General features: G+C 43.2%; 1 protein-coding gene across 4 annotated transcripts in view; it reads left to right on the forward strand.

The window, feature by feature from the left end:
- Window positions 1–19,601, forward strand: part of PRPS2 (phosphoribosyl pyrophosphate synthetase 2) — a 32,052-nt gene extending 12,451 nt beyond the window's left edge. For 2 of the 4 annotated variants that reach the window (XM_082375855.1, XM_082375858.1), the window contains 5 exons: window positions 1,039–1,137; window positions 2,147–2,271; window positions 8,251–8,424; window positions 9,349–9,508; window positions 11,132–13,735. In XM_082375855.1, the coding sequence (XP_082231981.1) occupies window positions 1,039–1,137; window positions 2,147–2,271; window positions 8,251–8,424; window positions 9,349–9,508; window positions 11,132–11,224 (651 nt within the window). In that variant the 3' untranslated portion in view covers window positions 11,225–13,735. Of the gene's footprint in view, window positions 1–1,038; window positions 1,138–2,146; window positions 2,272–8,250; window positions 8,425–9,348; window positions 9,509–11,131; window positions 13,736–19,434 lie in introns of those variants that run through there. The other 2 variants (XM_082375857.1, XM_082375856.1) reach the window with 2 other exon arrangements.
- Window positions 19,602–21,833: the final 2,232 nt, after the last annotated feature.

Raw genomic sequence — 21,833 nt, forward strand, 5'->3', positions numbered from 1 at the left:
TGCCATTGTGAGTTTGAATGAAATCTTCTGTTAAGCTTACATTTCCTTTTCTGTGCTGTATAGGAATAACACTGTTCACAGCAGAATGCTGAACTCTCTCCCTAGGTCTCCTCACGCCTGTATAGTCCCTTGGGTTGTTTTGACGTGGACAGAGTTACTGTCTGTCATTTATGGTGTGGACCCTAAAGCTATGGAGAAGTTGGGTACCTTCAGAGAGGATACAGCATCACGCTGCGTCCGTTTCTCTGAATATCAAATTATCCATCGCCTTAAGGTGTTCTTTCTTGGATCTGGTTTTTGTCGAATTTGTAACAGCCTTCGCTCCCAGCTGTAGTGCAGAAACTCATCTTTAAGGGCTGGCCTTGGCCTTCAGGGCTCTGCAGGATGCGCCCCTGCCTCTCTCCCGGCATCCCCTCACACTCTGTCCTGGACCACTGCCTGTAGCGACGCTAGGATTCGTTCCGTCCCTGGATGTGATCTCTCGGCCTCCATGCCGTCACATGGGCTGCTCTTGCTGCAACACTGGTTTCTGCTTCTGCTGGCCTCGCCTTAAAAAGCACTTTCCTCAGAGGGGCCTCTGACAACCAGTGTCTTTTAACTTGGTGTCCTTCATGCTCTTGTCTGTCTGTCTGTCTCTCTCCCGGGACCTGTTATTCTGCACAGTTGTCACAATTGGAATTATATAAATTGTGATATTACACGTATTTATGATTAATTATTTGCTTCTTTGATATTTGTTTTCTATACCCAGTGTCAGGCACACTGTCTCACAGTAGTAGATGTAAATAATTAATATTTGGTGAATAAAACGGGATGAGTATCTTTTGCTATTATAACCTATAACTTTCTTTATTAATAATGAAATCATTTAAATTACTAAGTTTAAATTATTGAAGTATTAATTTTGAATTATTAAGTTAATTTTCTTCATGTGTAATAAAGCATCTGTGATTCCTCTTTCTTCTATAAATCTTAGTGGGAGAAATCTGGAGGTCTCCATCTCTCCCCTGTTATAAAATCCGTGCCTTTATATTTTAGAGTCGTGCTCCGATTTCGGCGAAACTTGTGGCCAATATGCTCTCGGTCGCTGGGGCGGATCACATCATCACCATGGACCTGCATGCCTCTCAGATCCAGGTTCCAGCATTTTCTTTGTTGTCCTTGGTTATGGTGGGGGCTTAGTGCAAGTGGTTAAATCCTAACACCCTGTTAGTTAAATAATTTTTGAAGGAGGTAACACGACGTGTGTTTTTAAGTTTGTATATGGCAACTCTTGGATTTTCATCTTTTTTACTGAACTTAGAAATATATTTAATGTTGATATCGCCTGTCTCCAGCACCACCTTCCCTCTACTCACTTTTGGAGGAGCAGGAATGGCTTCTTGGTAGTAAACTATAATTCCATCTCAACTTCTGGAAAATAATTAGAATGGGAGAGTCGTAATGTAGGTTTTTTAAAACTCTTCATAACTTAGTTCCGTAATCTGGTAAACAGGCCAAATTACACTATGCATACTCTGTGATATAGTGAATGTTGACTTATTTGGCTTATGATAAGGTGTTTAAGAAACAGCAAACCTCTCACCCACTGATCTACAAAACCATTCTCCTATTCCTTAGGATAGAGCTGATCATAAGATAACGGACCATGTCCCCGTATTGAACTGAAATCTGCTTCTGGAACTTATCTGTCTTTTGATTTAATTCTGTTTGAATTAAGAAAAGGGAGTCTGCACAGACATAGAAAAACGGTTACCAAAGGGGAAAGGTGGGGGGGGGATAAATTAGGAGCTTGGGATGAACAGATACACACTACTGTATATAAAATAGGTAAACAACAAGGGCCTACTGTATAGCACAGGGAACTATATTCAGTATCTCGTATAATGGAAAAGAATCTGAAAAAGAATACATATATATATATATATATATAAATAACTGAATCACTTTGCTGGACACCTGAAAGTAACACAACCTTGTCAGTCAACTATACTTCAATTTAAAAAAAAGAAATTAAAAAAAAAAAGAAAAAAAGGGGAGTCAGTTGAAAAGGCTTCTTTTGAATAAAAAATTCAAGTTTTATTTCATGAAAGAGAAGATCTTTTTAAAAACCCCGTGATAACGTGACACCCGCTTCTCCCCTTAGGGGTTCTTTGATATCCCTGTGGATAACTTGTACGCGGAGCCCGCGGTCCTGCAGTGGATTCGGGAGAACATCACCGAGTGGAGAAACTGCATCATTGTTTCACCTGACGCCGGGGGCGCCAAAAGGTACTGCACAGGCCCAGGCGGCACAAGGCGGATTTCGATTTGTGTGTTTGCCGACTGCTTTTTCCTTTCCGTATGTGTTAGATGAGGAAGCATGTCTTAAAGTACTGAACAGTTTATTTTGCAAATGAGCAAGTAAGTAGCCAACAGGCTTCACCTCCAGAGCAGAGAGCTGTCATCTTTAACATTTCAACACTCATGAAAGAAAAAAAAAATACACACAGACATTTGGTTTTAGCAAAGAATGTTTTGAGTTTTTTAAGTTTTCATTTCTGATTATAAAAGCAGTGAGCCTAATTGGAAAATAAGGCTTTTACTTAACAACACGATTGACCAAGCTAGTTCTTCTTACTACAAACACTTAGAAATGGAAGCCAAAATAGAAAAATTTTTAAATCCGTGTCCACAGAGCAGCCAGAAAGAAAGGGAGATGTCTGTGGCCAAGAAATAAAGAAGGCTGACAGCCACGCTCGGGGTGGCCTGGGGTATGGGTGTCAGATCCAGGAAGAGGCGGGTGGCTTGGGAGAGGCTCATGCCCTCATGGGGGCCTCCAGAGAGAAGGGAGATGGCAGGGAGACCCCTCCTTGCAACCTGGGGAGGAAAGCCAGTCTTTCCCGATGCTGGGAAAATTGACCCCAGGCCACAGAGGCACGGCCGAGGGAGAATTCCACAAGCCCAGCTGTTCAGTAAGCACTCCCCGCTGAAGACCACCTCATTGTGCCTGACGATCCCAGTTAGGAAGCCGAGGGGGCTCAGCCCACAGAGAGCCACAGCGCCTGCAGATAACAGGGCGGCGGGCAGCCAGCCCCGTGGGCTCACAGGATAGTTGCTAGGCTGTAAAAGGAGGATGTTGGACGGAAATTGACATGGCACTAAAAGTATCAGAGCGCAGGTGCAGTGAATGGCATAACTAACGGTACTGAGCAGCAAATCCAGGGGGCTTTGCAGAGACTCAGGGAATTAAAGAGCAATCAGTACAGACATTGAGGATCGGGGTGAAGATGATGGAACGCCGATGCAGAGCGCTTTACTGTGCGCCGCGCCTCAGTGAGTCAGAGTCACCTTGTAGAACTGCGCAGCTGCTCTCTGTGGGGGGGGAAAGAGCGGAATGGATGCTCTCTGTGGGGGGGGAAAGAGCGGAATGGAGTTTTAATTCCCCGGGCAGGGGCCTCTGTCAGGGAGGGAGAGGTGAAAGAGAGCTCCGTCCACCAGTCCTGAGAGAAAGCAAGGAAGCTCGTAAGTCTGTGCACGCTAAAAACCTGCCACAAGAGAGCGGTGACCATCAAGCTTGGGGACATCTTTAAAATGCAAATGCCCATCCCTCATCCCCTCCATGGCCAAGCTAAGGACCTAGAATCGAACTTAAAAGCTCCCCTTCGGGTGCAAGCAGCCCCGAGTGTTGTCTGCTTAAGACGACAGGGGAATGTGAGCAACATTTTGGAGTAATTTCTCTTGGAAATGCTTGCAGTTACTTAGAAACTTACTGAAGTCACACAGTGAAATCTGCAGGCGAATGCACTGGCCTGCTCGAAGGTTAGAGGGGAACACGTGGGTTGAGAGCATGAGATGTAACTTGTTTTTAGTAACAGCTTTATTGAGATGTAAGTCACATACCTCCAATTCATCCGTTTAAGGTGCGCAGGTCAGTGGTTTTTGTGTATTCAGAGTTAGGCACCTGTCACCACTGTCTAATTCCAGGACATTTGCAGTCACTCCCCACTCCCTCTCCCTCCAGCCCGTGGCCACCACTCATCTCCACTGTGTCTAGGGAATTGTCTCCCTGGGCGGTTCATATGGATGGATCATAAAATAAGTGGCTTTCGTGTCAGGCATATTTCTTTTTTTGACCAGAACAACTTAGTTTGATTGCTAACAGGCCAAAAGAATAATAGATTCCACAAACTTGTGTGGCCTTGTCTTTTCCCATCCCAACCCTATTTTTTATATATAGGGTGATGTCTCCCATTTTCTTCTTGAGGGGCCTCTATTCTTCCCAAAGTCAGAATTATGCTTTTCAAACATATACCCCCCTTTTTATTTCACACAGATGACAATATGCTGCACATACTTCTTTGCTGTGTTTTTTTAAAAGCGTGTTCCGCCTTAGCAACAGTTCCGCAGCTGTGCAGTAGGTCTGCTTTCTTGGTTTTCGCAGCTGGGTGATAGTCCCTTGGGTGCGGATGTAGTGATTCCTTTAACCAGTCTCTCGTTCCTCTTTAGTAGGTGCTGTTGTTTATGTTCTTAGGCACATTCCTGCAGCACGACACTCACTTTCACATTTCATATACTTGTACAAGTAGGATGCGTTCTTAGAACTGCTGTTGCCAAGTCCAGGGGCATGAGCCATTTAGGTTTTGATGCACAGGGTCAAAATTTGGTCTTTGAAAGAAGATAGACCATTGGGATTAGCAGATAAAACTACTATATATAAAATAGATAAACAACAAGGATCTACTGTATAGCAGAGGAAACTATATTCAGTATCTTGTAACAAACCATAATGGAAAAGAATCGGAAAAAGAGTATATAAATATATATATATGTATAACTGAATCACTTTGCTGTACACCAGAAGCTAACACAGCATTGTAAATCAACTATACTTCAACTAAAAAAAAAGAAGATAGACCAGTTGACATTCCCAAGTATGGATGCCAGTGACTTTGTACACAGGCTTGCTTACACAGCAGATGATCGGACTTCTTTTACTTTACAGATCGGCTGGGTGATACGTGGCATCTCCTCCTGTAAATTCCAGTTGCGTGCATAAGGTTGAGCGCTCCTTCTAGCACGTTTATATTTTGTTCATACCTTTTGCATGTTCTGTCAGCTGGAGGCCTCTTCCTCTGGCTTGTTAGGAGTTCTGTGCAGGCAGGAAGTGACATCTTTGCTTCTCGTGTGTAGCAAATAAGTCCCCAAGTTTTTCACTTCTTCCCTTTTTGTATTTTTCTTCTCTGCAAGACTTTTAAAACATTCTTATGTACTCCCATTTATCTCTGTTTCACATTATGGCTTCTGGGTTTATGAAGGATCACCCTTAACATTTTTCTTCTCCCATGATTTCCTATGTTTTAAGGGTTGCTTTTTTCCTTTTTAATGTTTTGATTTTTCTTCCATCTGAAATCTGTTTTGGAATAAAGAGTGAATTAAGAATCCAACTCCACCTGTCCCCAGCTATCTGAATTGTCCCCAAAACTATTCAATAATCAATTTTTCTCACACTGATTTGAAATACCATCTTTTATTACACACCAGGTTCCCCCATCTACTTGCCAACTCCTGCTGAAAAAATGCAGTCAGCTAGCCAGAGGAAATGGCCAGCAGCAAGATGCTGTTTTTGTTCAGATCTCCTTCAGAGTAGTTCCGCTGCGATCGCCCCTGCCCCCTCTCTGCCGGGAAAGGCAAGCTTTTTAGGGGCGTGCGTTTCAGATTTGTTGTCACCTCCATTCCTCCCCAGTTTTTGCTACACATCCTTGTCATCCTCATATCCTGGAGTAAGCTGTTCCCCAAACGACAAAATAGCCTCGCAGGTAACGCATGATACATACAGTTGACGTTATCTGTGGCTTCTTTGTTTGATGCAAGAAGTCGTATTTCACCAAGAAAAATAGATATCTATCTGACAAATTGGAACTTGCTGTCGTAGAAAAAACTTGGAGGCTTGATTTGTTCCAGGTACAACTTAGTATCTCCACAAAACTTAATATCGCCACAAGAGGTCACTTGTGGGTAGAAAAAAAATAAACCTTAGGAAACACACCACTGTTGAGATAGTCAATATTAACGTAAAACTGGTCTGGGAAGTTGGTGAAACGCAATAATTCAGATTTGACTTTTTTCGCTTTTCTTTTAAAGAGAATATAATAGTGTATCCAGAAGAAATGGAAATCAAACTATGTATTATTTTTGTCCTAGCTTTTTCCACCCAAGATTTCTGTATGATGCACTGTCTCAACATCGTATGTTAGGAATAGGTATTAAGTCTAAGTTATACACCAGGAAAAGAAGAGTTGGAACCTGCGGAGAAATAGGAATGTTCTCGCAACCCAGGGGGCTTTTTGCAGGGATATTTTCCTTTATTCTCTGCTTCTGATGTTACCATTGGGTACCTGAAGTGGCTGGAGCTCCCCCACTCATGTTCCACGCCTGTCCCCACCCCCCAAAACCGCATAGCTCAGCTTCTTTCCCACGCAGGCCTCTGCGCCCCCTGCTGGTGTGTTTGTGCACAGGCTTAGGAGAGCGGATCACATGGCAGAACGCAGGTTATGCTTGGACTTGAGTTGCTTCAGAACTTCAGCCCCAAATGGTGGCGCTTCCCCACCGTACCGAGATCTTCCTGGTCCTTACAAATAAACAAAATTTTAATATATACGCACATACATAAGGTGTTCAAGAGTCTTTTCTTGGGAAAACCTGTGTTGTGTTCTGAGAAACTAGCTTTCCTTAATGGGAGTTTAAATGGCTTATCTTTTATGAATTGGCATATAGATAGTATATGTTTTAGGGTGATTATGGGGCAAAATTTTGGTCAGCATTCAAATTCTATTTATATATATATATATATATATATATATATGCCACAATTTAAAAAAATACTGGTTGTTGAATGTTCTCAGAAACAAGCAGGGGTAACCTGTGGTACACAGTCCCCTTCATGCTGCCCTCTTGGCCCCAGAAAGTGGGTTCCTCGCAGCGACTTGGCCACACTCGGCTTGATCAGAGCACCCATGGGACGCCACTCTTGGTTGCCAGCTCAGGAGGACGCAGTGAATGGGACCAGGACTTAAAAAGCGTCCAGAGGTTGTATCCTCCAGGCACTGCATACTAAATTAGGGTGTGTAAGTGTATATGTTTTGGTTCCTCAATAAAAAGTTTTTCAGCTGAATTGCATCATGAGTGACCGTCATTTCAAAAAGTGAAACAGGAAAATCTTCATGTCACCTTATGTCTATGGAGTTATTTTGCGCTAAGTTTCATCATTGAAATCTATTCTTCACAGGAAAAATCTAGAATGTTCCGGGCTCACCAGCAAGCCTGGCCTGCCACTTTCTCCTCCTTTTGCCAGTTCAGGCCTTTCAGAGCTGATGACTTTTGAGCATTTGCCCTAGTTGCACAGAGGCCTGGTCTGTGATTACCATCTCTGGAGGCCTCGAGTCCAGTGAAGCCCCTTGTCCTAAGCGTACAGATTACATGGCTACGCTCACCAGGACTTTGTCCCCGCTGGCCGCTCCCTACACCGAGCGGTTAGTAGTTTCTAAATAACTTGCTTTTAGTTGTGCCCCTGACTTTAAAAGGTACCCACGAACACTAACCTGTTGAGTGTCAGCTTCTTAGCCAGGAGTTTTAGCCCATGGTCAAGGCGCCCTGGCTTTCTTCCCCAGCTGCCACAAACGCAAGGCCACATCCTAGCATGTTTCTCCCCTTGGGTTGCTTAATACATATCCCAGACCAGGCCTGGCTTTGCAAGGGAGGCCTGATTCTTGCATTATCTTGAGTATGGCTGGTCACGACAGTCCTAAAATACAGCTATGAAGAACACAATTTTTTTTGTATTGGCAGTGTTTGATGTATCTGTCTGTGTCTTTTTTTTTTTTTTTAATCTAGAGTTTTTTAATATTCTGGGAATACGTTTTCAGAATTAGTCTAATTTTTTTCCCTATATATTTTTTTTAACTTTTTATTTTATATTGGAGTATAGTTGGTTAACAATGTTGTGTTAGTTTCAGGTGTACAGCAAAGTGATTCAGTTATACATATACATGTGTATCTATTCTTTTTCAAATTCTTCTCCCATCTAGGTTGTTACATAATATTGAACAGAGTTCCCTGTGCTATACAGTAGGTCCTTGTTGGTTATCTATTTTAAATATAGCAGTGTGGACATGTCAATCCCCAACTCCCAATCTATCCTCCCCGCCGCCTTCCCCCCTGGTAACCATAAGCTTGTTCTCTGAGTCTGTGACTGTCTGTGTCTTTGAGCAGGGTCACGTCAATCGCAGACAGGTTGAATGTGGAATTTGCCTTGATTCACAAGGAGAGGAAGAAGGCCAATGAAGTGGACCGGATGGTGCTGGTGGGCGACGTGAAGGACCGCGTGGCCATCCTTGTGGATGACATGGCCGACACATGTGGCACCATCTGCCACGCTGCGGACAAGTATGCGCGTGCTTTGGGACCACTGAGGAGAGGGGTGGGGCATCTCATTAAGAAAGGAAGAATGTCAGCTGTTAAAAACTAGGCTCACTTTTCCTAATTATTACTGATAGCTTAGTAGTAGTTTTTCAGACCAAAGTCAATTCTAGGCCTTTTTTTTTTTTTCTCGGTAGGGAAAAAACTGTGGCCCTTTATGGCCTGGTTTTCATTTTCAAGGTTGAACTTTCAGTGTGTTTTTAAAAAAGTTCAGAGAAGGTGCTTCTCCTGAAACTGAGCACAGGAGGAAAAAGACAGTCTTTCGGCCTCTTCAGGCCCTCGCTTCCTTGGCTCGCCTTCGCTCCAGCCTTCTCAGCCGTTGGCTTCCAGGGACTTGGAGCTGCGCTGTCCCGCGTGGGAGCCGCCCCCCAGCCGTGCACGGCTGCAGAACGCGTGGACTGTGGCCCGTCTGACTTGAGATGCGCCGGGAGGGTAGAATGCACAGCAGGTTTCAGAGACAGAACGGAACAAAGAGGGTATAATACCTCAGTTTTGTGTACTGATTGTATGGCAACATGGTGACATTTTGGCTTTACTCTTTTAAACCTGGGCAGTTTTGTTCCCTGGGTGACATTTGACAATATCTGGAGACAGTTTTGGTTGTGACAACTGAGGGGAGGGGCGTTGCTGTTGGGTAGAGGCCAGGGATGTGCTGCACAGCAAAGAATTATCCGGGCCCGACGTCAAGGCTGATAATCCCCGATTTAAGGGAATGTAAAGTGTTTGGCCAGCACAGACCTTAAAAGATCCTGTTTTAGACTGATAAATGTGAGTGAAATTGGTTTCCTGTTTTCCTTTATGGAACACACTGTTGCTTTTAAATTCACACTAAGGGGAGAATAGTTCAAGAATATTTGTGTGCACTTAATTTTTTTCTCTTTTATTTTATAGGCTACTCTCGGCCGGAGCCACCAAAGTTTATGCTATCCTTACCCATGGGATCTTCTCTGGGCCAGCTATTTCCAGAATAAATAATGCCGCCTTTGAGGCTGTTGTTGTGACAAACACTATTCCCCAAGAGGACAAAATGAAGCACTGCTCCAAGATTCAGGTACTGGCTACACTGCTAGCATCTTGCGTGTGTGACCACTTGCTAAGCAGATGTCAGTAGAGGTTGTAGCTTCCCGTAATGGGAAGGTATGATAACATGTTAGATGTCTGGGAAAGGCTGGGGCCAGCAGAGGTCAAAGTTATAAATAGTAAGTGAATAAAGCCAAAGTAAAGAACATTAAGAAACAGGCTGTGCTAAAGCTAAACAGAGTTACCACATGACCCCCCTGGTCCATCTCTAGGGTTATTCCTCCAAATCTGAAAACGGCTGTTCAAACAAAAGCTTATGCGCGAGTATTCACAGCAGGCCTTATTCACGGTAGCCAAAAGGTGGAAATGACCAAATGTCCACTGACAGTTGAATGGTTAACCGAAGTGTGGCCTCTTCATACGATGAAATATTCCTCAGCCTTAAAAAGGAAGGAGACTTTGATACGTGCAACAACATCGATGAACCTTGAAAGCGGTATGCTAAGAGAAAGAAACCAGTCACAGAAGGACAAATATTGTGTGATGTGTGAACTAGATTCCACTTTCCTGAGGGCCCTAGAGTAGTCAGGTTCATAGAAAGGGGAAGTAGAGTGGTGGTGACCAGGAGCGGGGGATAGGGAGTTAGTGTTTAATGGTGCAGGGTTTCCGTTTGGGACGATGAAAAAGTTTGGGAAATGGTTACATACCACTGGGAATGTAATTAATGCCACTGAGTTCTATACTTAAAAATGGTTAAAATGGCAAGTTTTGTGGTACATGTATTTTGCCACAGGTTTTTAAAATGGGGGAGGAAAACAAAGAAGCAGCTTGGCTGTGCCAGGGGTCTCCGAGCTTTACTCCTTCTCTCCCTCCTGACTCGGGAGGCCCCCAGAGAGTTGGCAGTGATCACTTCACACCAACTGGCCTGAAATAAGTTGAAGGGCTTTGAGTCCTCGTTTTGCCTCTATGTCTTGGTGAACCTTGGCAGGTCCTTTCAGAGTGATCCGCTTCGTGATTTCTCATCCATCGGAGAGCAACGCAGTTCATTCGGCACCAGGAGATTCATTAGAAAATGGTCAAAATAGCTATGCCTTAGATTTTCATGTCTGATTCTCAGTAGCTGAGAGTCAGCAAATTAAGGCCCCCGGGCCCAATCCAGCCCACCATCTGTTTTTGTAAATAAAGTTTTACTGAAACACAGCCATGCCCATTCATTTATGTATTGTCTGTGGCTGTTCTCAGGCTGACCCCGGAGTTAGATGATTACAGCTGTGCTGTCAGACGTTACAGTTTCTGTGTTTTCAGAAACCAAGAGAGAGAAAAACCTTCCACATAATGATTGAGTAAATTTAATTTTAAAACAACAAGCACCCAAAGTAAAGGATGTGTCTGGTTAACAGCGGCCCTGAAAAGCCTTTGAAGTATCTGCACTGAAAAATCTCACTTCCAGGATCCCGTACAGGATAGTAATTTGAAGACAGACCCAAAACTCTCTGTCCTCTCAGAAGAAATGGCTGCGGGGAGGTTCGATTGTGGCACATCTTACGTGCTGGAGAGAGCGTTTCTAGGCTTTCTGGCTTCTAAGTTTCTAATTAAACATGACTGAGATGTCCCACTTTCCTCTCCTCTTTTCTGTCTTTTCATTGGTGTTTAGGTTATTGACATTTCGATGATCTTGGCCGAGGCGATTCGAAGGACCCACAACGGTGAATCTGTGTCTTACCTGTTCAGCCACGTCCCACTGTAAATCCAGGATGTGAGGTGTGGAAGCAAGCCTGCTCTGGCTTCTGACTTGCGTGCATTTGTCTGATTTATTAGCTTTAGGACTAAGCAGTTATATTAATGCAAAAGCATCAGATCTTTGTATACTCCGAGGTCCACTGGTTTTCCCCCTCTTAAAGCTCTCAACCATTTATTTCCAGTTTGGTGGGGAGGGCAGTGGTTATTTGATCTTTAAGTGAGCAGTCTTAAATGAGAAATGTTTTTGTTATCTTGATTTGTTCTGATAGGTGACCTTTTTTTCCTTTGTTCTGTCACTGCTTTGAGGCCACAACTTTCAAGTTTATAATTCCATTGTGGAAGTTCATAGTTTATGTATTTCAGGGTTACCAAAGGTCACCTCAGATTAAAGCCTCTGTGTAAATATAGAATGATAATGCCTATGGACATTTGGGTGAAACCCTGTAGAGAATTAGCCTTTTGCTTCTAAGTGAACCTTAGAGAATTTATAATACCCTGAATTTTGAGTATTTGTTTTAGTGAGCAGGTTTCCAATAAGCCATTTTGGTTATTATGCTTAATTTGGACCAAATTTTATGTAGCTGAAGATGGCCACTGACACGTTTATTTCTGGTAAACATTAGACATATCAGAGGCAATGTAGTTCAGTATTTTTTTATTGCCACTTCTAAAAATCATAACTGTCACTTCTCTGAAATACCTTGTTCTAAAATTCCAAAATTATGTTCAGCAATAGAGCTGACTGAGAAACTGTTTTGAGGTAGTCTGCAAGTTCAGTGTCACATCCATGCTGTGTCCATCCCAGATACACCTCATGTCCTGCCATCTTTTTTTTAATGTCCTGTTTTTAGCTCTAGCTTTTACTTTGCCTTTTTTCCAAGAGTTTCATGTTGTGGATTTCCATCACAACAAAGACTTCTTCCCTAAGTCCCCTCACATTTACTAGTCTGATCTCTGTTTTGCTTTTGACATGAGAAAAAGGTGAATTGTTTGTGGGTGCCTCCAAATACATATTTAAATATTATTTCCTTAGTGTTGATCTCATGGTCTTTTGCCTTTTGTAATCACAAGTAGCAAGCCTCCTAGGCAACAGATTATTTTAACTAAAGCTGTTACATGAAAAATGTGGGTGAGAAAGGCCTACAAAAAAAGGACAAATAAGGAAACATTAGTTGCTCCATGAAGTTAATGTTCAAATGGTGGCCCAGGAGTGATGGTGGAGGGAAGATAGCTTTATCCACAGGTGGCTTTTGATGACTCCTGAGTGAGGCGCCCCCATCCCCGGTGGCAGGCGGCAAGCATCAACTCTGAATTTTCCTAAGTGCGCGTTGGTGGACAACCAACTGAGTGCTTCCGCCCCCAAAGAAGAAAATGTGCCTGCACAGACAAAGCCCAGGAATAATAAATAACAATCTCCTCCTTCTGCTGAATCTCAAAACTTGAAGAGAAGAAAGTCTCTGATCTAAATTCTGTGGGTGGAAAAATGAAATCTGTTTAAGTTGTTAACAAATCTGAATAGCAATCTTTAAGGTTTCAAACTTCACTACAGCAGAGGGTGAATCAAAGTTTAAAAGTATCGTTTTAGTCATTGCAGAGACTAGCATTTTGCTGTACCTTAAGAGGGCTTTTGAGAAAAAATCATAGCGTAGCCTGGTTAGGGTCAGCTATGCAATACGATGGACTCTATCTAGACGAGAGTTGATTTGAGATATGTAAAGAGCCTGTTTAGATGTATGTAATTTTTATTTTTGACAAATGAGTGATATCTGTATTTCTTGAAATTTCTATGCATAGAGAAATGAAAATGTAGTTGTGAACGCACGCAGGTAGACAGCTTGGCATCCCAGTGTAGACATGTTGACAATGACTAAAACCAGTTGATTTAAAGGTAGTCATTTCGTCCAAGATTTAAGAGTCTAACACACAGAGCTAGTTTTAAAATAATGATCTTCAGATAAAGATATAAAAATCGGTATTGTCATTCTCTGAATTAAGAATTGATCGTTTCTATGGTTATTTATCTCCACTTTTGTATTTTAAAGTACTTCTGGTACATCTATCAACTAAATAGACTAGACGTAGCCCTGCGCAGCAGCAATGTAGACCTTAACTATTTTGATGGTCCAGTTCAAAAAAGATGATGAAGACGGCCTTGAGAGCAGCTTAATCCCAGAACTTGTGCGTCCCTTGCTGCTTATGTGGAAACATTTCAGTGAAACCACCAAATACATTGGTCCTGTCTGACTCTGCTGCATGGCGGTTGACTTGGAGTACATCTAGCCAAAAAGGGGAGCCAGAGAAATATGAATATACCAAAGTTGCTCAGTTTCCAACTTAAATTACATTAACCAGCTTAAAGAGATTCGTATTATAACTTTCCTTTGGTAGATACGATGTCAAATAGATTCCGGAACTACATCATTTGCAGTGCTTGTATTGGTTTAGAATATAGGATTCGAAGATCTTCCAACACTGTACTAAAAACATTTCAATAAAATCATGCTCCTTCTTTCTTTCATGCTTTGTATCATCATTGTGGAGTAATATGTTTTGATGGAGTGATGTGTTTTGATGGGTACCTTGAAGTGTTTGCTACATCATGGCTGTAGCCCAGCATATAAAGTTACAGAAAAGCCAGAAGTTCATTGAAGTCAGCTCTTCTCCATTCTGAAGGTGTTGCCGAAGAACTGATGAGCAGTCTCCTTGCCCCAAAGCATAATATCTGGGCCACGTAAGAATTCTAGACGTTGCCTATAAAATTGAAGATTGCACTGTGTGTTTATACATCAGAGTAGTCGTGTTCAATATCCGTAGGTTGGAATGGACCAAACTTAAATGTAAGCCCCATAGAAGTTTTTCACATGCTTTGAATTCAGAAGCACCAGGAAGAGTTTGAGTTTCCCGCTCCCATAAAACAACTGTCACCTATTCTGTGATACTTTTACTCTCGTGGGGATGAAGTAAAAAAATTGTTTTTGGCCACACCGTGCGTGCAGCATGTGGGATCTTAGTTCCCCGACCAGGGATCACACCCGCGCCCCCTGCAGTGGAAGTGCAGGGTCTTAACCACTGGACCACCAGGGAAGTCCTGGACAAAGTAAACTTCTAATTACGGTTCTCCCAGGAAAGCTCAGCTTTAAAGTGTGGGTAATGCTGAGAGTGGCAACAGTTTGTCTTAAAAAGTCCCAGTGAAATATAAAGAACTAAAACCAAGTCAGCTGGAGAAGATCACAGTTTTAAGACAAAACAGGATAAAATGTAATAGAAGGGAGGAAGAAAATGGAGAGATGGAAACACCAAAATCACTTCACCAACTTTACAGTTTCACCTCATTAATGCTGTCACACATGCCTCCTTGGAAGTGTTTGATTTCATATGGCAGGTCCTCCCCAACCCACCAGCTGGCCTACTGGCTGGACGGGCTAAGCATCCAAGGGGAAGATGTGATACTAAGAGGTTCAGAGGGTCGAATGAGGCTGGGGAGGTGAGACAGGGCTTTGTGAAGGGACTGCTGTTACCGATGGTACTTCACAGCAGAATTTTCCAGAACCACTGGCTGTACTCCAGCATGGACTGAAGCAGGACAGCACAGGGTGTCTGGTACTTATTATGTTAGAGTGAGGATAGCCAGTGAAGATGGAAGTTGGGCTGAAACGTACTGCCTTATCCTTTGTGTACATTGCGTGCAGAAGTTGACAGAGTGGATCCTTTTCGCTGCAGATCTTCACCTAATTGGTTTATCTCCTGCACCCCGGGAACACAGCCCTCCACCTTTTCCCTTGCTTTCCAAGTCCACGTTCTGGATTGGTTTGATGTACTGTCACCTCTGAGCTCTTGTTTTCTCTCCTGAAAGAGCGTGGTGCTCAGAAACAGACTCCACCACTTAACTAGAGTTAAGACAACGACAACAACAAACCCTCTTTGGGCTAGTTGCTTACCCCCTCTGTGCCTCAGTTTCCTTGTATGTGAAATGGGATAATAGTACCTCTCTCAGAAGATGTGATGAGGAGTAAACGAGATGATATCTGTAAAGAGCTTAGAACCGATGGTTTTGTACATTAACCTCAGTTTTTAGAACAGGCATCTTATTTCTTCCCTTTGAGAGAATCGAAGTATGAAGAAGCAAGATTTTCATGCACTCTCTAGATGCTAATCCATGTGCCTGTGAGCTAGTCACAAACACGATCCACTCACCCAGGGGTACATTGTCCTGGCACGTGACCGTCTCCACCAAGGGTAGCATTTGGTGATGACAAATGGTTGCATGTTGAAGACACTTTGCTGGGCTGTAGAAATGACAGGAGTGGATGACATGTGGTAATGGAGATGGTGACCAATTGAGGCTGTTTACAGCAACCTGATTCCATTCACTATCACAACATTAAAAAAAAGCAGTGCCCAATATAAACAGCAGTTTTCACTGTTCTAACGGCCAAGTCCTGTGGTCAGAAGAAAACCCAGCTGAACTCATTCCACAAGAGCAATAGAAAGAGACTGGCAGAGCAAAAAATGTAATGCAGTGGAAAGTGCCCTAAATTGGGGCTGTGGCGATCTAGGGTCTGGTTCCTGACATGCTACCAGCAAGCTGTGTGACCTGGGGAAAATGTCTGTACCACTCTGAGTCTGAGTATCTTTGTGAAAAAGAAGGGGTAGATGATTGCTAAAGTCCCCAGCAGTTTGAACAGGCCCTGACCTCTATGCTAGATTTAGTTGGACTACTTCTAACTGAAGGCTGTGGTCCTAATGTGGCAAAGATGGTTCCTTCTCCATCAGGTGAACAACTTGTTTGGGCTTGCAGGGGACTTTCTCAGTGCTACCTCTGGAAGTCTTGCATCCCAGGAAAGCCTGCAGTCCTGGGCACGCCAGGGTGCTCGGTCACTCTCATTCTCTTTCTTCTAACGTGGATAGTTCTGGATCCCCAGCACCACCTTGGCTAAGGAATCTCACAAGCGTGGCTCTGATCTTGTGCCAGTTGCAACACAGAGGAGGCTATATGACAAGCCCAACAATGTGCCAACGACCTGTGGCGTCACAGTTTTTAAAAAATCCATTGTCAATTAACTGTAGAAGCTGAAGGCTGTAGTCACAAATAAAAGAGGGAAAAGGGGGGACACCTTTAGGAAACGCATTCAAGACCTGGCTTGACTGCCAGTCCTTTGGCAGAGCTGCCTTTAAAGCCATAAGTGGTCTTTAGAGACCCCGGGGAACAGTCCAGGCAGAAGGCAGAGTGCCCTAAATATTTGCTGATGGACGTCGCCCTTCTGTGCTTTGAGGGATTCTTAGGTCTGTGAGCACTTGACCTTCAGTGTCTGAGGATGCATGATTCTCTGATTTTCCCTATGCAGAGAGTGTTAAATCTACTATCTTCTTGCCTCGAAGCTAAGACTGACCATGAGTTACAGAAAAATTGTGAGGACTTAGACCGAACTTGTGTCACTTTGTCAAATCATCAGAGGGATGCTTTGGGGGCACATTTTAGTGTATGTTTGCTATAGAATGAACTCAGGAAGTGCCGCTGACAGTATACTTGTCTGAAGAACCAAGGAAGGACCCGAAACTTCCTGAAGCCTCAGAATATCCTGTTTTTAGGACCAGGGCTGTAGAGCAGCCTCCTGAAATATTGAAAGGGACAGACCCCTCTCGGCAGTAACTGTGCATTCATTTCCCCACTGACGGCTTTCATAGCCTTACAAAGAGCAACACTTCAATGAAGACACAATTCATGAACAGTGTCCTATGAATAAAAGGGCTCCCCTGTTGGCGCAGTGGTTAAGAATCCACCTGCCAGTGCAGGGGACACGGGTTCGAGCCCTGGTCCGGGAAGATCCCACATGCCGCGGAGCCACTAAGCCCGTGCGCCACAACTACTGAGCCTGCAATCTAGAGCCCATGAGCCACAGCTACTGAGCCCATGTGCCACAACTACTGAAGCCCACATGCCTAGAGCCCGTGCTCCACAACAAGAGAAGCCACCGCAATGAGAAGCCCGTGCACCGTAGCGGAGTGGCCCCCGCTCGACGCAACCAAAGAAAGCCTGCGTGCAGCAATGAAGACCCAATGCAGCCAAAAATAAATAAATAATTTTTTAAAAGATTAAAAAAAATAAAAGAGCACATGGAGGAAAACCATGGCACAAGAAGGCTGGTTTTTGGTGAGTCAGTAATTTCTTACTGACTTGCATTGGTGCGGCCGTAAATGCGGTCTCGACCCTTGTCATTTGGAGGTGTTTTGTTTTATGTGTGCAAGTTATAGGAACTATAATTCATCTGAGAAATACCTCTTGCTCCTCTGTCTTTTGACTCTTATGAACATTTTGGCTCAGACAGATGTCAAATGGAAGATTTGTATCTGTAGTCTTCTGGGCTACCTTGATGATTTCTTCCACGGGCAAAGTGAAGGAGGGGGTCTCACACTCACTCACCCATTCGTTCTTGATGGAGCAGTTACTAGGAGGCCGTTGTGTTAGGATGGGGCTCTGAGGTAAATACCAGATAAATGAAATACGTGACCAAGGCTTACATGTATTAAGCCATTAGCGTTTACGTGGATTGTTTTATACACAAGCATGTGATGTAGGCAACGTGGGAGGATGATCGCCCTGCCCTTGCAGACAGGATCATTCATTCGGAGCAAGGGCAACAGTGCGAGGTTTTTGTTGTTTGTTTTTTTGTTTTGGGGTTTTTTTTTTAGTATTTTTGTTGGTGTATTTCTCTTTCAGTATTGTAAAAAAGAAAATCTACAGTCAGAATCATTTATGTCAAGTCTACCAAGACAGTCACACTCAGCATTAAAATGTAAATAGAACAAAGGAGCGCTTGTTTAAAAGGTGCATGACTACATCTCTTCCAGCTTAAAAACCTGTTTAAGATACTCTATTGATTTCATAGCCATTTCTGGTGCGCTTCTGCTGTTAATCATTTTTTTCCTATGATTATTAGCTTCTTAAGTTTATTACATATTGTCCTCAGAGCCAATTTTATCTTCAATAAACGTTTCAAGGTCCCTGACGGAGGTGTTTCAGGATGGGGTTGGGGGAGGGAAGCTGGATGAAGGAGGGCGCAGCAGGCTTTCTCTGGGGCCAGACACCTCCCCTCGGGGAAAGAGCCCTTCCGCTCCTGCCCCCCTTTGCCCCTCTGGCCATTTTCTTTTGCCTCCCAGGATAATTTCTTTCTTTTTTTGGGGGGGGGGAATTGCACATATTTATTATTTATTAAAAATTTTTATTGGATTATAGTTGATTTACAATGTTGTGTTAGTTTCAGGTGTACAGCAAAGTGACTCAGTTATACAAATACACAGATCCACTCTTTATTTATTTATTTATTTATTTATTTATTTATTTATGGCTGTGTTGGGTCTTCGTTTCTGCGCGAGGGCTTTCTCTAGTTGTGGCAAGTGGGGGCCACTCTTCATCGTGGTGCATGGGCCTCTCACTATCGTGGCCTCTCTTGTTGCGGAGCACAGGCTCCAGACGCGCAGGCTCAGTAGTTGTGGCACACGGGCTTAGTCGCTCCGTGGCATGTGGGATCTTCCCAGACCAGGGCTCGAACCCGTGTCCCCTGCATTGGCAGGCAGATTCTCAACCACTGCGCCACCAGGGAAGCCCCAGATCCACTCTTTTTGATTCTTTTCCCATATAGGCCATTACAGAGTACTGAGAAGAGTTCCCTGTGCTATACATTAGGTCCTTATTAATTATCTATTTTATATGTAATAGTGTGTATATCAGGATAATTTATTTCAGGGTTTCTCAAGCTCAGCACCATTGGCATTTTGCACTAGATAATTCCTTGTCGTGGGGCCGTCCTGTGCATCGTGGGGTGTTCAGCAGCATCCTGGGCTTCTACTCTGTAGATGTCAGTAGTAGCCCGCCGCCTCTTCCCTGGGGGCCAAGACACACACACTTGTGACAACCCAAAAAATGTCTCCAGATACTGCCAAATATTCCCTGGGGGCAAAAATCGCCCCTGGTTGAGAACCATTGATTTATCTTAACCAGGACCTTCTTTCTTAATCCTCTTCCTGACGTTCAGGTCAGAATTCCAGAGGAGATCCATCCTGGCCCCTGGCCCCTGGTCCACTCTCAAGTAGAAAAGCATTTTAGAACGAAGTGGATAAGACAGTGGCAATCATAAGTCACTTTAAAAACGTAAACACCAGTGTTTGCTACGACATGAAATTTTACACCAAAATAATTGCATTATCCTTTTGATGCAGGGCTTCAAACACCGATCCCTACGTCTGCCGTGAATTGGGGTGAGATCCCTACTGCACAGCTGCGGAACTGTTGCTAAGGCGGAACCCGCTTTTAAAAAAACACAGCAAAGAAGTATGTGCAGCATATTATCATGTGTGAAATAAAAAGGGGGATATATGTTTGAAAAGCATAATTCTGACTTTGGGAAGAATAGGGGCCCCTCAAGAAGGAAATGGGAGACATCACCCTATATATAAAAAATAGGGTTGGGATGGGAAAAGACAAGGCCACACAAGTTTGTGGAATCTATCATTCTTTTGGCTTGTTAGCTATCAAACTGAGTTGTTCTGGTCAAAAACAGAAATATGCCTGACACGAAAGCCACTTATTTTATGATCCATCCATATGCCTGACACGTTTTTTGTTTGAATCAAGAAACTGATTAAGGTAATCTTTAAAGAGGTGACTGAATTTTAGTCTGACTTCAGCGGTGACATCCAGAGAGCAGAGATTCCCGTGCGCCTTGCAGGTGGTGGGTATCCGGGCCCTTCCGTGATTGAACTCTCATGAGATGGCCAGAGTCTAACATGGTCAAACCGTAGAGCAACTCACCTCTCTTGTCAAATGTCGTGGAATTGATAAGATTTCGGAGTTAGATGGAACATTTGAGACTCATTTTACAGATGAAACTAAGGCCCAAAGAGACAAAGTGACCGGCTCAGTTAAGGTCACACTGTTCCTTAGAAGAAACGCTGTGGGTGGTAAATGGGCCTCTTGCTTCTGCCACTGGAGGTGTTTCCTCTAGCCCAGGTGTTTCCTCCAACATTCTGATCACTATCTCAGGAGGGTGAAGGAGTTTATCATTAAGCCTCAGGGCAGTGAGAGAAGGCACAAAATATGGTGCGGTAACTTCCATCAACCTGGAATGCTTGCTTCTGCAGATTTGGTTGTTCGCTTTCCTTCTTCCAAAAAAAGGTCTTTCGTCGCACTCACGGCATTTGCCTGGTCCTTCTTCATAGTCATGCTAACGTGGGGAGATTTAAAATAACAACCCTGGGTCATGGGTGTTTTTAAGGTGACAGTAATTTTGTAGGGCAGTGGTTCTCAAAGTGTGGTCCTGGGCTAGCGGCATTGCCAGGGAACTTAGGAGAAATGCAGATTCTCGGGCCCCGCCCCAGGCCTATTGGATCAGAAACTCTGGGTGTAGGGGTGTGGCAGGCACGGGGTTTGATACACTGAAGTTTGAGAACTACACTGTAAGGCTAAGTCCTCTAGTTTAGTAGTTGGCAAACTTGGTTGCCTATGGGGCCACCTAAGGAGCTTTTTAAAATATTGCTGAAAATGAGATTAATTTAAAAAAATGTATAACTGTGTGGTGATGGATGTTGACTAGACTTATAGTGGTGATCATTTGGCAACATATACAGGTATTGAATCATTATGTTGTACACCTGAAACTAATAAGTTCTATATGTCAATTACACCTCCGTTAAAGAAAATGAAATTGATGCCTGGGCCTTGCCCCCCAGAGATTCTGACTTAATTGGCCTGTGGAGCAACCACTGTGCAGCCAAGCTTGAACCATCCCTGATGGCTGAGTCCGTGCTGCGCGCCGAGCGCACGCGCCACCCCACCCCCACGCATCGCACAGGGGACGATCCTTTCCTTCTTGAAGAAGATGGTTCTGACTCTAGCAAGTTACAATCAATTTAATTACACTTAATTGTAATTCTTGTATTCAGCTGAAAAGTTATGCCTACTCTGCGGACATTTGGAGAGAAGAGCAGCTTTCAGTTTATCTGAAGATTCAAATGTACCTAGATCAGAGATTTCTGATATTTGTTTTCACTTACCCAAAAACTATAATTGCCAGGCACTTAGTAACTTGGAACATTTGAGTTGTTTCTAATGCTTTGGTTTTATGGACAGAAAAAGACAATGTTTATTTTCTAGAAACACAAAGTATAAGATTCCATTGGTGAAAATAGAGTTATTACCAAAAAAATGTTAAAATTAACAATACTTAATCATTTGTAATAATGGGTTCAACACACACTCCTTAATGTCTAAGGAATTTCCAGTGATTTTATTAATATGGGAATCTCCTTTTAAAAAGTGTTTTTAGGAGGGAAGCTGGAACCAAGAGAAAAATAATAGAAGCAGTTTTATTTAACACCGTATTTTTCAACACCGTCGATCAGTTAAACAACCGCAACAAAAAGTCAATTAAATCAAGGAGTCTTTTTTTTTTTATTGAAGTGTAGTTGATTTACAATGTTGTGTTAGTTTCTGGTGTACAGCAAAATGGATCAGTTTTATAGATGTGTGTGTATATGTATATATTCTTTTTCAGATTCTTTTCTATTATAGTTTATTACAAGATATTTATTACAGTTCCCTCTGCTATACAGTAGGACCT

Source organism: Balaenoptera borealis, assembly GCF_965194805.1.
Source record: "Balaenoptera borealis genome assembly, chromosome: X".
Lineage (NCBI taxonomy): Eukaryota > Metazoa > Chordata > Mammalia > Artiodactyla > Balaenopteridae > Balaenoptera > Balaenoptera borealis.